This window comes from Candoia aspera, chromosome 9 (assembly GCF_035149785.1).
Source record: "Candoia aspera isolate rCanAsp1 chromosome 9, rCanAsp1.hap2, whole genome shotgun sequence".
In the NCBI taxonomy this organism is placed as follows: Eukaryota; Metazoa; Chordata; class Lepidosauria; order Squamata; family Boidae; genus Candoia; species Candoia aspera.
The window spans coordinates 8343567-8359264 of NC_086161.1; the positions used below are offsets into that span (position 1 = coordinate 8343567).

A 15698-nucleotide genomic window follows, 5' to 3' on the forward strand; every position below is an offset into this window, starting at 1 on the left:
CCCATCTCTAAATGAAAGAATTTAGGCCTGAGATATGGAATATCCAATCACCGTTACTTTCTGTGCTCACCTTTCATGAGCAGTTAAGAGCTAAGTGAAACAGCTGCAGCTGGGTACTTAGGTTGAATGATTGTTGAATGTTTTATGACATTATTAGGCAAATTTGTTTGAATTAATGCATACTGTAACTACTGTAGTTTCTTTCATGAATTAATTGTTCATGATTCCCATAGGAAGGCATGGTGAAGCTGAATGTTAACAATCTACAATGACCTTGATTGAATATTCAGCCTTTGTAAGTTACTTCAATTGGTAAACATTGGCTTCAAGAGTTCAAAGTAAATGGCACTTCCAATTCCTCCAAAAAAAGTCAAGTACAGATAGGGCAGAAAGAGAGGAGAAAAATTCAGTAGAGATTTGAAGCTGCTGTAGGTTTTTAAGGAACTGATTATCAGTAACTTGGTTATATATTGAGACACTGTAGCTTAAGACAACTGAAGAAACCAAAACACAGTATCTATGAATAATTTGGAGTGTTAAGTCAGATTTATCATAGCATAAGTCTTCAGGGACTACAGCTCACCTCACCAGATACATATATACTGATCCTTCACAATGTATATGTGTACAGACAATTTTATATTTCAAAGTTTTATTTTAAAACAATAATTGTCAGTAGTCGGACAAAATCTTTTAAAGTCATTATACATAATGTAGGATGGCTGTACTAAAAGGAAGCAAATGTGATGTTAGTATATTATATGTTATATTATGTTATGTTATGTTATGTTATATGTTAGTATATTAGCAGGCCTTTTCATCTATTGTGCTGAGTTATAGTGAAAAAACCTGCCAGAGTTTCCCATTGAGGGATACGTATATTGAAGTGAAGCATTCAGGAAACATTCAGTTGTAGTTGCACGACAAGAAGCTCTCATTCATAAAAAAAAAAAAAAAATGCCAGAGGCTGATGGGTTCACCTAAGTTCTTCCTGTAGAGTACCGTTTTAAACCATGTCCAACTCATTCCCACTGCCCAAGGCTTTAATTTTATAATTAATTGCTTCCATATGGCAGATTCCACTAGCTTCAAACATTCTAAGGTTGGTCCTAAGTGAGCATATAGTGTTGGTCTTACTCTAGAAATCAAAGGAAAGGACTGAAAGCAAGCTCAGGGTGACTCATCTGAGATTTGCCATTTAAATTCAGAAGCAAATATTGGCCTGGTGTTATCTGTCCGCTCCAGATCTGACTACTACTAATAATTCTTCCCTTCTTGGACTTCTGCCCATGTATCGGGTTGTAATTTTCAGCGTTTTGTGTGTGTGTGTGTGTGTTTGTTTTTTTTTAAAGCAGAGCAATAAAGCTTGGATTTTCTGTTCATCTGCAGATCTATTGCTTGCTGTGTCAGGCATTAATGAGTCTTCCTGAGTTCAAGCTAGCTATCTGTTAAATAAAAACAGGAAGACTAGCTAGGAAAAAAACTAAAAAAAATTTATGAAACTGTTAAAAGTGCAAGTGAAGCCTTTGTTTATCAGAAATTACCAAGCAAGATTCTAAAAGTATGCTAGTCATTTTTTCGTACCTCTTACTAAAAAGGGTTGTTTTGGAAGGACTTGGCAGATGAGAAGAAGCCATAAATCTATTTAGTAGTTTTTTCTTTTAAAAAAAGGTCCTATGAATAAGATTATGACATTCGTAGAGATTATTTTCTTCTCCTCTATACTACTAGTCTGGAGATGGATCATGGTAATTAAAGGCCAGTTTTTGTCTTCTTTCAAGGGGATGAGGTGGGGGGAATACAGGTAGCCCTCAACTTATGACCACAGTTGGGACCGGAACTGCCATTGCTAAGTGCAGAGGTTGTTAAGTGAGTCACACCCAATTTTACAACCTTTTAACCGTGGCTGTTAAGCAAATCATGCAGTCATTAAGTGAATCCAGCTTCCCCCATTGACTTTGCTTGTTGGAAGCCCTGGGAAGGTCACAAATGGTGATCATGTGACCCCAGGACACTGCAGCCATCATAAATACATGTCAGTTGCCAAGCACCCAAATTTTGATCACATGTCTGTGGGATGCTGCGATGGTCGTAAGTGCGAGGAGCAGTCATAAGTCACTTTGTTCAGCGCCATCGTAATTTCAAATGGTTGTTAAACAAATGGTCATAAGTTGAGGACTACCTGTAGTAGAGAAATATATCTGTGATTGCTTTTCTTGGAACAAAATCTTCACCTTAGCCGAAAAACCTCAATTACATCAATGTAGCAAAGACATCTCTGTAGCTTCAGTTTATTTAAATAGATTGAGGTTGCAGGAATATATTTGAGTGAGATCTGAAGATAGTTTGGTTTTAGAAGGGTTCTGGATTGAACACTGCTAAGCTAGAATTCATGGCTTACTCTGTAAAAGACCTTCAATACAATTTAATAGTTCAAGGGCATTTCTTAATATGAAGTCTAGCTCAAATTGGGCTTAGTTTGTTTTCTGCTCCATAAAAGAACGTCTTAATTTGATTAATTTGACAAGAACAGCTATAGTGAGTTTTGCTGTCTGAACTATAAATAAATGCCGAGTATAAACCGACAAATCCAAGTAATCTGTTTTCTCATCTTTGGCTTTGCCTGGTTTATAGGCACTGTTAGTGCAGGTTTTAATATTTTGTGGCCCTTGGTGCCATTATTTCTGCCGAGTGGGGTCCTGAGTCTCTGTTCGGAAAGCCTTCTTCAGATGCCCCTTCTGGTACAGTCACTACCTCACTCTTGCTACCAGTAAAAAGACCTTTTCAGTGTTGGGCCCCAGGTGTGGATGCAGCTGTCCCTAGAGATGTTTACCTGGTATTTCCCTTGGTAGCATTTTAGCTGTGGGTAACCCCCTTTGTATTTCCCAATCCCTTTTCAATTAGCTTGTACGATTTTAGATCTAAATTTTTGTCTTACGTTCTGTTATTTGGGATGTCAGCCTGCTCTATTTTTATTGCTTTTCTAATTTGTTTTTATTCTGTGAATACCCAGAGAACTTGCTGCAAGCCAGCTCATAAACAATGTAAATTAATAGTGATATAATTATACTTTTTCTCAATATAATTCTGACATTTAACCAATTAGAAGATGTCAGATCAAGTGTTTGCTTTGATGCTTCTTTTTTTGGCAATTTCTGGGTGAACTTGGATCCAAGTCCTATTGGAAATACGCTAGCTAAGAAAGAAAGCATTGTGATTATATGGTAAACTACCTTCAAATATTTTGTGTAGGATTTGGTTTAACCCAGCCTCAAACTTGCTGATGAAAAAAAATTAAAATCAAAGCATAATCAAGATGGCTGCACCAGAAAAAGTAGTTTAAAAATTTACATTTAGTTTTATTTGTTATGGTCAGAGCCATATAAAAATGGATAAAGCATGCATCTATGAATACAGTGGACAGGCTAAAACTGTAAGAATATTTGTAAACCAAAAACAAACAAAATGAAATAGATGGTAACTCTTTGGTTTAATATTCCAAACCCTGGTTTTGAATTGACCATTCTTAAGTTTTGATCCTTCTACTACAAATGGCATCGTGATGTAGGTTTCTATTAAATTCCTAATCTCATAGGGCAGCCTTGTATCCTATCCCATTGGAAATTATTATCTCTTTATAGCTGCCACCAAAAATTAACAGCAAATTCAATCATTCTTTAGTATCACTGTCGAATAGGTTGCACATCCTTCATTTTTCATAGTATGATCTATATACTACTAAAACTCTTGTGCCTGTTTGTTTGTAACCTTCAGTTGGGCGACCTGGTGCTTCATGGGGCAACAGTTTTTCAACCAAGGTACTGTACCCCAAACGGGCTAACTTCCAAAATGCATTTACAGAATGTGTCCAAAATCCCATCCTGAAATTTGGCGAAGCTGTAGCCATTTCAGCGTTGCTGCGCTGCCACTGTCAACTGTGGTCACGTGATTGTCATTTCCAGCGCTCCCTGGCAGCTTCCCACAAGTCAATGGGGAAGCTGCCAGGAAGCCTAAACTCGATCGTGATTGCTGATGCTCCCTGCCTGCTTCCAACAAGCAAAGTCAGTGGGGAAGCCGGCCGGAAGTTGCAAGTCCCAGGCGAGCACACAGGTAAGTGGCTGCTGCCGGGTGGGGGAGGGAGGGAGGGAGCAGGTGCACGAGAAGTGTGAGAGTCAGGGAGGTTGTGCTGGGGTACAGTGCAGGTTGGGCAGAGTGCATGAGGGTGTGGTGCGGGTCAGGGAGGATGTGGTGCAGGTGTGCAAGTGGCCAGCATGAGTGCAGGGTGACCGGGGAGAGTGCACAGCGGAGGGATGGAAGGGTGGAAGACAGGGAGGAAGGAAGGAACAGGGAGGGAGAGAGGAACAAGGAAGAGGGAAGGGAGGGAGAGAGGGAGGGTGGGAGGAAGGGGTTTGCTCTAGCAAAAGTAATAACTTCATTGCTTTGTTTGGTACAAAGAAAGGTCCAGAATAATTCGTCTCTGATAGGCTACTTCTTCATGGCAGTTGGTTTAGTAATAGTAACAGCAGCAAGAACCTTGTTGAAGCTGAATAGAAATGATGTGTTTCTGGAACCAGTGAATCATCGAAAACTTCGAGCACCAAAAATTAATGGCCTGCTGTAAAACCAGCGCCTTGAAAGGGAAATGTTGAAAAAAAAAAGTCATTAAAATATAAAATAAAAATATGGTATTCGTGCTCATAAATTGTAAGAAGTTTAGGTTTGTACAAAGGCAATACTTCTGATGCATTTCTTATGTTCAAACGCAGATGGAATAACACTGGATAGTTTAAACAATGCTTCTAATAATAAATACAAGTTTCCTTTCTTTGCATCCTTCCACTCTACGGAGATCCTTTCTCATTTACGTTCACCTGTTTTCTGCATAAAATGGATTTTCACTTCCTTTGGTTTAGCATTGGAAGCTTCCCAGAATCTCTTTCAAGGCAAGCTAAATGATAGATGCTCATTCAGGTTCTCCAAGTGTGTTTTCTTGTAGCGCTAAGTGTATTTAGATGTGTCGGGCGCATCAGCGAATGTTTCCCATGTTCCGAGGTCTGACCGTTACATCTTGGGTGCTGGTTGCATGTACACCTGCATTATGGATGCTTCTTCACTCAACAGCTCTTCTCATTTTCCTTTCCTGGGGGAGCCGGCAGTGGCTGGGTGGAGGGACCCATGAATCTATTTGCTTTCTTTAGGCAATTAAAACATCTTGAGGGTGAGTGGCTAAGTTAGCTGATTCGCTTGTGAATAAACATCTAAAATGTCACTATGGCAACTTGTCTCCAGTAATATGCAAACTCTTTGAACAACCTGAGGAAGAATGGTACCTTTCCTTTGGTTTCTGTGGTGATGAGCTGAAGAGATGGCAAAAATAAACACTGCAGCTCTAATGTTTAAAGATGCAGCATCTTCGTTCAAAAGCATGTTTGAGCAAGGTTTATGTTGGTTCAGAATATATTTTGGAGGAATGACAAATAGGCCCTATTGACTCCTTCGCTTCCTGTTTTTTTTATTTTACTATGTAGGTAACACTTTCAAAGAAGCAGCATTGTAGCCTAGAAAAGTGGCTCTTTAGAATAGAATATATAAACACCTCGCATGCTGTAATTCAAAGTCTAGGACTATTTTTGCACAATGCAGCATGTGAGTACCAAGGTTAACATTCTGAACACACCCTGTCTCCTGTTTCTTTTGGCACCGAATTCTGTTCCACCCACTCTTTCTAAAACATTTTGTTTGCCTGCTAACATGCCCTTAAGACTGTAGGTGCTTGTGCTAACTTCTTTGGTATCTGGATTATTCCAGGTTGTTCTAGGCCTGTATGGCAATAGACCAAGATGTAGAAAGACTCGGCTAATAAGCTATTAAGCCAGAAATCAGGGGGCCTTCTTTCCCATTATGTATTAGGGATGGCTTTTCAAAGCTGTAAACTGGTTCTATGTAACAGAAACAGAGGCACAGAAGAAAGAACAGTCTTCATTTGTCATTTTCTGAGATTGGATTCCTTTTAATCCCTAAACCTTAAGATGACAAATGAGAAGACATCATCTAGAACAGGGCGTGTCCAACCTTTTGGCTTCCCTGGGCCACACTGAGTGAAGAGGAATTGTCTTGGGCCACACATAAAATATATAATATAGTTAATGTATATAAGTAATAAAACTTCATTTATTTTTTAAATATTTTTAATTATAAAATTTTTAAAAAGAGGGCAACATAGAACTAGTGGGATATTCGACCTTGTTTTTGTGAAGCTAATGCATCAGTGTTTGGTTCGATGGAAGTGGTTGCAGTTCTCAGTGAGTTCTCAAGGTGCTCGTCAGAAATTTTAATTCTAATTTTACTCTTCGTGTGCTTCATCCTTGAAAGTAGTTGCTCACAAATTTACGTGCTGCCCAAAAGCGATGTCATGAATAAGGCGTGATTGTGAAGGCATGGATATTTTTCTCTGGGAAGATAGGTCTTATAGAAGTCCAGTAGAGAGACATGATCAAGTTTTTCTTTGAGTTGAATGTCTGATTGCAACTCTATGCATTCCATTTGAAAATTCGGAGGTAATGTAGTTAAATTGACTGAAAATGGAGTTGAAAATATACCAAACTATTGATGATTTTTCTGGAAATCTTGAAACCTGTTCTCAAATTCCTGTATCAAACCGAAAAGCAAGGCTGCATATTTCTCACTGCTCACAGGACCGTGTTTAGCCAACGTATTAAAATGTATAAAATTATTTTCCATAACTTCTGTGTAGAGGGTGGCGTCGGCGTTAGCACCACACTGCCCCCTCCCCTACGCAGCGTTCTGCTGTTTCTACCCACGCAGTCCATGCTCAAGCACCGTATGATCGAGTCATGAAAAAAATCGCAAAATAATGTTAAAAGTTGACAATTTGGGGGGGCAGCATTACTAGCTGTTCAGGGCTGCATGCAGCCCGCAGGTTGGACACGCCTGATCTACAGCTTAGGTTGTTCAGGCATTAAAAATCTTTTAGTCAAGAGTAGGGAAAAAGTCCATTGACAGAAGTTTGCCTAGGTCCCAGGATGGCATGGGGTGTTAATCATCTTTTGTGATGCTTCTTTGCATAGTCATTGCAAAACACAAATGGAAGCTGCAGAACTTGATCAGCTAGGGAAGACAGTAATAAGTCTATGCCATAGTTCCTGCGCTATGCACATTGTTCTGGTGTATCTGCCATGTCTGGCCAGTTTTTCTATGGGGTGGGCTTCTTCCTGAGTTAAAAGCCAACTTGTTTATTGATTAGAATGTAAAATTGCTTAGGAATATATTCAAGTTCCCCTGAATATATTCCTGAGCAGCTTGTGAAGGAAAAACTGATTTCTCTGTACCTTTGAGGTTTCTTCCCTTCCTCCTTTTCCATCAAGGCAATGTGGGACTGTTTTTCTTGAAGTGTTAATTCAAGGATATTCTTGGTGGTGTGGGTTAAAAGCAGATTTCTTCTAATTTAAGTAAGTTTGTAGGCAGCCTGAGAAGATTTAGCTTCTAAAAAATCATTAAAAAACACTAAAGGTTTTAGATTCACTGGCTAAACTGGTCTCTGGGATTGATACTTGGCTTGCATGTCCTACATGCCAAAATTGTTTTGCTAGGACAGGCCTTAGTATAGAGCATGTGTTTGTTGTTAAGTTACATTTGTTTATTGTTTTCTTGAGTTTTAGAATACATAAAGGGTTAGAAGTTGGATGGTACAATTATATAGGTTGAGTTGTATACATGCTATCATTTTCATTCATTTATTTGTTATTTCAACTCATATGGCTGCTCATCTCAAATATATGATTCTGGGCAGCTTGCAACTATTAAAAACCATATAAAAATCTCTGCAACCCAGTCAGCGGCCAAAATACAAAACAACAACAACAACAACAAAACCAGCCATCAACATAACCACTGTACAGATTGTACCACTCATCTGGATCCCCAAGTCTGGTGGCAGAACCACATCTTTAGGCTTTACAGAAAACCAGTAGGCTCAGGACCAATCTAATCTCTGGGACGCTGATGTTCCGAAGGGTGGGTGTGTGCTACAACAGAAAAGGCTCTCAGCAGATAAATTGATCATACTGGAATCAAATGAATGACAGTTTCCTATGCATGAATGAACAATGCATTGCGTTTTCTAGTTCTTAGAGATGAATTAGATTCTTGGGATAAAAGCTTGTTTGTGTTTGCTATGAGTTGCACACCGTTCATAAGAGACCCCCAAGGGTCCTAAAGATTGTAACCTAGGTTGAAACTAGCAAACAGTAATGTTGGCCGTTCTGTTTCATCTTCTAGCAGTATAGCCCTCATGATGGCCTTACTTCAGGAGCAGCTGTGTGGTACAGGTAGTTTCCCAGATGAAATGAGCAACTAAACTGATAACAAGGCAGAGCAGTGAACAGTAGCGGTTTTGTACTGAAAAGGCTCGAAATAGGCCCCTCAAACATTCCCATGAAGCCAGGCCTGTCCTTGTAATCAATACCTTCTGACTCTCTGTTGCCATTGTGTATCTCCAAAAACCAGTGACGTTTCAGAGAGCTTATGCTACCTGTATAATGCTTGTGGAGTTCAGTAGTTAGGACCTAAAACACATACACTTTGTTCTTAACCATAAATAATACATGTAGTCTTTTGTCCAGCTTTCACCTCTGTAAAGAACCTGTAAATCAGTGTTTTTCAAACTTGCCAACTTTAAGATGTGTGGACTTCAACTCCCAGCATGCTGGCTGGGGAATTCTGGGAGTTGAAATCCATACATCTGAGGGTTGGATTTCAACTCCCAGAATTCCCCAGCCAGCATGCTGGGAGTTGAAGCCCCAATAAAGCTTGACATTGCCAAGTTTGAAAAACACTGCGGTAAATGCATCTAAGAAAAGAGAATTCTAAATAAATGTCAGATGAAATAAGGGAATACTGATGCTATGGAGATTTTAAAAAAAGTAGTGGATATCTGCTAATATTATTAAAGTGGGTTGTGAGTACTATTGAGCAAATGAAAATTGTAGCGTGAGAGAATCTCTGGTATGCCAGGATTTTAGCTGTTAATCTTGCCGGTTGACTTACCCTCTTGGTTGCTTAAACTTTAAGGGAAGGGGAATACGTAGTCATTGTGTATTTTCATATGGACCGTAGCAATGTTTACATTTTCAGACCTTACATTCCTATTTATGCTGGTTAACATTGAGTAGATCTGTAATAACTTGATTTAAACTTTGTGCACTAAATACTATGTAAGAAGATGACACCAGTAACATTTCTTTTGATAGATGGACAGACACACATGCATACATACACACACATTTCGAAGCTTGGTGGGGCTTGGGAAGACTGATATTTTTCAGTGTGGGTTCAGACATTTGGCAGGCAGTAAGATTGCCTACCATTCTCCCGTGCCATCCATGGGGCACCTCTTCCTGGTCCTGTTTCAGATATATTTGATATTAGCAATTAGTTCTGCTTTCTGTTGCAGGACCTATATTATGAAATAAACTCTCCTTTAGAGTTGAGCAGACCTCTCATTTCTGGTTAGGAGGGGTTCAGAGGCATATTTATTTTCCCAGGCCTTTTAATGCTACTGTTTTAAGTGAATTTTTTTTGGTTTTGTTTTTTGTTTTATAGTTGTCATTTTTAAATGCTGATTTTATGGAAGCTCTGCAGTATTGTAATCTGCAGGGAGCCATTAAGGGAGGGAGCAGCATCTAAATCTTTCAGATAGATCTTCTGAATAAATAAATGCACTGGATGCACTTCTAGCTCAGTTTCGATGAGATGGGGGCTGTACGTTTAGTGCCTTCAGGAACCCAGTGGCTGACTTGGTCAGGGTAAGGATTTAGCTGTCAGTACACAGATCTAAATCTGATTGTAGTGTGTAAGCACCAGTGACAGGCGCATTAGCCCTCAGTGTTATAGATGGAAGAAATCTGAGAGCTTACCATGTTGAATTGCAAGAGGGGTGTGTTGGCTATGAAATGTGAAATCCTTTCCTCTGTTTCAGAGGTGGCATTTGAACTTGCCCTTGCTTTACCATTGCGACTCTGTTTAGATATCCACGCTGACGTTGATTGCTCATGTATAAAAGAAGATTCCTTCTCCCATAGGCACTGGCGGCCAACGGTGGCATTGGGTTTGCTGTGGCCGAGCCTCAGATCGCCATGTTCTGTGGAAAGCTGAATATGCATGTGAATATCCAGACTGGGAAATGGGAGACGGATCCTTCCAGGACAAAAAGCTGCTTTGGAAGGAAAGAAGAGATTCTGCAGTACTGCCAGGAGGTAAATGACTGCTTTGTAACTGGTCTCAGCCAACCTTTAGAAGCTTATGACTCAACTCCAACTATCTGGTCTGTAATTTGGAAAGTGCTGCTTCAGAACACTTTCTGTTTCATGAGTTTAGTTCCCTTGCGTCTAAAAGCATAACATGTGGGATCTGTGTCAAACTTGGCTAGTGAGTTCCACATTTAGTGAAAGCACAAAACCTTTGGTGTCTTTATATTTAGCCCTTCTGAAGTATTTGGCAGGACATTAGTCCCCCTAGCTTCCTGGGGTACTTAGCGGTAGTTCCCAAGTAAGCAGGAAAGTCATAAAGTTGTTTACAGCTATGTCTTCTAACCTTAATGGCTTAAAATGGGTGGGCGGATGATGATGATGGTGTTTTGCTCCCTGTGCTTGATTAGGCTGTAGTCCAGGCATATTCAGGTACCTAGACCAAGCCCAACAAGATATTGCTCTGTTAGGAGTAATGAGGTGATGTTGCTGACAGGGCAACAGTCAAGCTTTGTTGAGGCTCATCCTTTTACTGCTTCCTTTCTTCTTGGTAGGAATCTCTCAGTTCTTTGTGCATTGCCTAGTTTTATTTCATGTTTTACTTTTAAAAATAGATCTATCCAGACCTTCAGATTACAAATGTGGTAGAAGCCAATGAACCGGTCTGCATTAAAAACTGGTGTAAGGAGGGCAAGAAACAGTGCAAGGGCCATACCCATATTGTTGTACCCTTCAAATGTCTTGGTAAGTATTTCTTTATTTACATTGATTTATATGGCTGCCCATCTCACCAATGCAACACTGGGTGGCTAACAAGAATTAAAATTCAATTTAAATGCAATATACTTAAGAAAAAAAAATGCGGTTCCCAACTAACTAGTACAGAGTGGCTCCTGAAAACACCATGTGTACCTGCTTGACTTACAGTACTGACTCCTGTTACTGTAGTTTCCTCATTTTCATTGCCAACATTTGCATGGGGGATCCTAGTACCAGCACTATTAGTGCGTCCTTGTCTTTGTACTAGTGTTTCTTTCAGCAACAGAGTTTTGTAAATATTTAGGTACTACATCAATAGTACTGATTTAATTTGTGCTAGCATTAGTGACTGGAATTAACTGTGGTAGGACATGTTTTTGGTTTAACTAGAGGTAGCGGATTATTGCCTCCCACGGAGATAAACCAGAAAGCCCTAAAACCGTGTGGTGCATTGCATTCTTATCCATGATTTAAAACAAAGGAATAAGTAGGATGAGAAACTTAAGTTTTGAAAAATGTAAGCTTTTATATCCAGTATGTTAAGAATACTTTTTCTGAGAAAAGGATTATCTCAATTTGAGAATGTGAAATGACATACTTCCAGGACTTAATCCTGGCAGGGCCTGACAGGTGGGGTTCATGTAGTTTATATTTAGATCTATAATATGGCCTGTAGTTTACATCTGAAAATTTCAAATACTTGACACATAGATGAGCTTACTTAGGTGCATGTTCTTATGGTTTCAGTGCAGTCTAAACCTAACTCTTTGTTTAATCTGAGGTGAGCATCCATGAACCCAACTCTCCTTAATAATTGCAACCAATTTGGTGTGGAAAGAGTTGTAATCTTAATTGTAACTTCAACACTTTTGTTTTAATTTAAGAACTTCTTAAAATGAGTTTCGTGATAGTCCATAAAGTAAGAAGCAGTAGTCTTCAAAGCTGAGAAGCAGTTCCATGTTACCCTATGCTTGTGGGATCCACGTACTTGAACAGATTGGGGGGCGTTGAAGGCTGAAACAAAGGAAGGATGGAGATAAGGACCATACAAATCTCGAGAAGGGTATTTTGCTTCCCTGGGTGCTTGAGCAAAAGTACTCCCCTAAACCTGCCATCTGTTTTCTAAGATCGGAGCAAAGAAAATGTGTTGCTTTGCAAAGCTTCTGGCAGGAATGTGCCACTTGCCTCAAGCTTTGGTTAGTTGTGCTAGGATACGTGTCCCTTTGCCATGTCCTTACCAAAGCATGAAGAGCCTTCTATCCTAGTGAAATGGCTGCCAAGAAGCCTCTTCTGCCTTTGGCAGGTGACAGGTGGGAGACATTTATTTATTTATTTCGATATAGGTGTTGCCCAACTCCAAACTGACCTGGAGAATCTTCAAGGCAACGTAGTCCTCTGTCGAAGCACATTGCATTATGTGTTTTGACCAACAATCCCATTGCTTCTGCAGCACAGAACTCTTCCATCAAAATGTAGTAAGGCTGCCTTGCACGAGCCATGGGGATGCGATTGGTTTCCGCAGCTTTCCTAAGCAGTGTGTGAATGTGTTTGCATCTGTGTGCATTCCCACAGATATAATTGCCCAATGCCAGATTAGATTGCATTAACAGAAAGGATGAGATTATCAAGGTCAACACATGCTTCATCCCTTTCAAGAAACACGCTGTAGGGAGGAAACCTCATGTGCTCTATATTATGCAGAAGGAGCACTGACTGAAGAAGTGCTGTTTTCGGGTTTATTGGCAACATCCAAGAAGAAAGGCTGTTCTGTTGGTTTGGAGATTTTCATGCTGTGTTGATGGTCCTGGTAGCATGGAGGAAGGAGCAACATGATGCTCCTGAATAGTTTGCAGGTGTAAGGCTTTTTGTGTAACTGAAGGAAAAAATCTGGATATGATCCCCCCCTTCGTTCGTTTTGGAAACAATGGCTTGCTGTTTTCAAAGAGAAACATCTTATTCTTCGAATGGTTTCTGTCTTGCCTAATACCATATCAAGTCCTCTTTTTTTTATGCTTGGCATTGCTTTAATGTTGATTTAAAATCTTTTAAATCTGCAACGTTTGCAGAATTGTGAGAAAGAGGTGGAGTGGAAGCTAATACTCTACCTTTAATCAAAGCACTTACTGTGTCAATGAAAGGAATGCAGCACTCAGTACTCGGGCCCTTTTCTTCCTTGCCATCTTCGTCTTTTTGACGGGATCTCAGCTGCAGGTGGAAACTGACCCCTGGCAATTCTTGAAGGCAAATGTCTTTTCCCCCCCCTTATTTTAGAGCAGCTGAGGACAAGCTAAGGATATCCAGCCATTTTGATCCAAATGAGTAATAATCACAGATGTCCAGAGTGTAATATAAAAATATTTAAGTAGCAGTTAGCGGCTGGGGGAAAAACAGGGGAGGGGAGGAGGAGTGTGTGGCTACTAGAATGCTTCCCCCCCCCCCCGTTTTTTAATTACCTTTTTTGTTTGTTTTGCTCTTGCAAACTTTTTTTTTTAGATCTTTTGATAGCCATCATACTTTTATTTCAGCCTTTGCTCTTGTGCAAAGTTCATTTTATACAATCCCGCATCTTTTCCTTTCTCTTTGTTTTTGCTTCGTTTGTTTTGCTTAATTAATTGAAAAAAAATGTTGGGAACAGTATACCAAGCCATAGGTTCATGAGAAGAGGAGCGGAAGCTAAGGTACTGAAAACATGAGGATACGTCCCCTTTTTGGATGCTGCCTTCCGCAGCATGGAAGTGCCTTATCAGTTTGGCTTAAGTGTGGAACCTAAACAGCAATTGTGAAGAGGGAACGTGCATCCCACAGTTGCGGTAACTTCCCTAGAAATCATATACAGTAATCCAGAGAAGAGCTATGTAAAGGCATGAAAATCTTCCTGTGAATAGAGTGGAGGTACAGTTCACATAAGCATGCCCTCCCCTTTTATTTTATTACATTCATTTGTTTGGTTTTATTGTAGTGTTTAGTTGGTGCACTGGAGGAAGTTTGTTCCAAAAAGTGTGAAATGTTATTGGGTAGATCTGTAAACTGAAAATATAAAGGCTGAATTACTGGAGATGTTTGTGCTTGCGTTGATACCACGTCATAGCAAACTTTGCAACTGTTTAGCATGATCAGCCAGTTGTTTTTAATCAAACCATAGTGGTAAATGGTGCACAAAATGGCCCAACTACAGTAACCCTAAATCAGATGGAAATGTTTTAATGATTTGATGAATGTAATCAGAAAGATTTCAAGAAACCCTAGTTTATGGAACCTAAATGTCAGGGCCAGCCTCGCTTCGCAATAAGACACAGACTCACTTAATGGATATTAAGGATTTCTGGTTTATTGGAATGATAGCTGACAGAACGAAAAACGGGAACGGGGTAGGTAGTGTGGGGGTGCCCCTTTTATACCCTCCTGTATTGCCCCGGGCTTCCCCACCCCTCGATGCCCCGATCCCTCTTGATGGGACCCTTGATGGCTGCTTGGGCGTTTTCCCCGGTGTCCTCTTTGTCTCCCTGCAACGGTTGTGTCCTCCGGGGCACCATGTGCTCCTTATCTTCACTCCTCTGACGTCTCTCCTTTCAGTTGTTTATGGGATCATGGGTGTGGGTGTCTTTGGGTGCTTGTGTTAATCCCTGGTTTGATTATCTTCTTCCCCCTTTTCCTTAATGATCATGATCCACGTTGTGAGGCTCTTTGTGCCTTGCAACGAGGTCATGACACTAAAGGATTGGGTCTTTGATTATTTAATGTTTAAGCCTCCTTCCAGAAACCTGTTACTAAGTCTCTAAATACAATTTTATTCTAAATAAAATAAATTCTAACCAAAATATGAAGCATGGCAGGGTTTTTTTTTGTTTTTAAGGAAAACCAAATATCTCAGTTTCTTAAGCTTCATCATTTTGACGTGCGTGTTCACACAGCCAATTTTGCGTTTGGTCAAGGAGCTCAGGGTTTGAAATTACACCCGAACTAAAATATGCACCATTGAGTTATAGAAATAAATGACCAAGTTTTACCTTCTTTTAATGTTCTGAGGAGTGTACTGTAATAACAAGAGTACATTTTCTGAGATATTAGTAATATCTCAATCTGGAAAGGGGAGGTTGAGGTTGGTGTATGTGGTGGAAACCATATTTGATGTATGCTCTTATATTTATTTATTTATTTTGCAGTAGGCGAGTTTGTCAGTGATGTTCTCTTGGTTCCCGAAAAATGCCGCTTCTTCCACAGGGAGCAGATGGATGTGTGCAAAAGTCACCAATATTGGCACATTGTAGCAAAAGAGGTAGGCTTCAGTTCCACTAGCACACCTGCATTTTCCCAGGAGATATAGTAGGTGGCAAAGCTTGGAATTCAGAGTTAGAAATGTCTTCCTTTTCCTTGGAAAAGAAGTTAGCATTAAATCTGAAACATGACTTCGACACATATGAAGCCATTTCAAGTGGGATTACAGGTCCAAATTGCCCCCCCCCCCCCGCTAATAAGCAAAAGTTGCTTGTTCGTGTGTAAATGCCGTGTTTGCTTACAGAGCTGTGTGGTTCTCTTCCCATAAGACTCCTTTGTTGCCAAGGCTGAATGAGGTCTAAACCTGGTGATACCGTTTTATCCAAGCTTTTTGGAAGGAGAAACTAACAGATTCGGAATTTTTATATGAGAACCATCTTTTTCCAGGCTTCTAGAAAT

At 40.0% G+C, this 15698-nt stretch overlaps 1 protein-coding gene across 7 annotated transcripts in view; it reads left to right on the forward strand.

Moving 5' to 3' along the window:
* The window catches only part of APLP2 (amyloid beta precursor like protein 2), a 50797-nt gene that overhangs the window by 14828 nt on the left and 20271 nt on the right, over positions 1-15698 (forward strand). For all 7 annotated transcript variants that reach the window (XM_063311549.1, XM_063311551.1, XM_063311553.1 and 4 more), the window contains exons 2-4: positions 10101-10274; positions 10880-11009; positions 15188-15300. In XM_063311549.1, coding sequence (XP_063167619.1) covers positions 10101-10274; positions 10880-11009; positions 15188-15300 — 417 coding nt within the window. The remainder of the gene's footprint in view (positions 1-10100; positions 10275-10879; positions 11010-15187; positions 15301-15698) is intronic.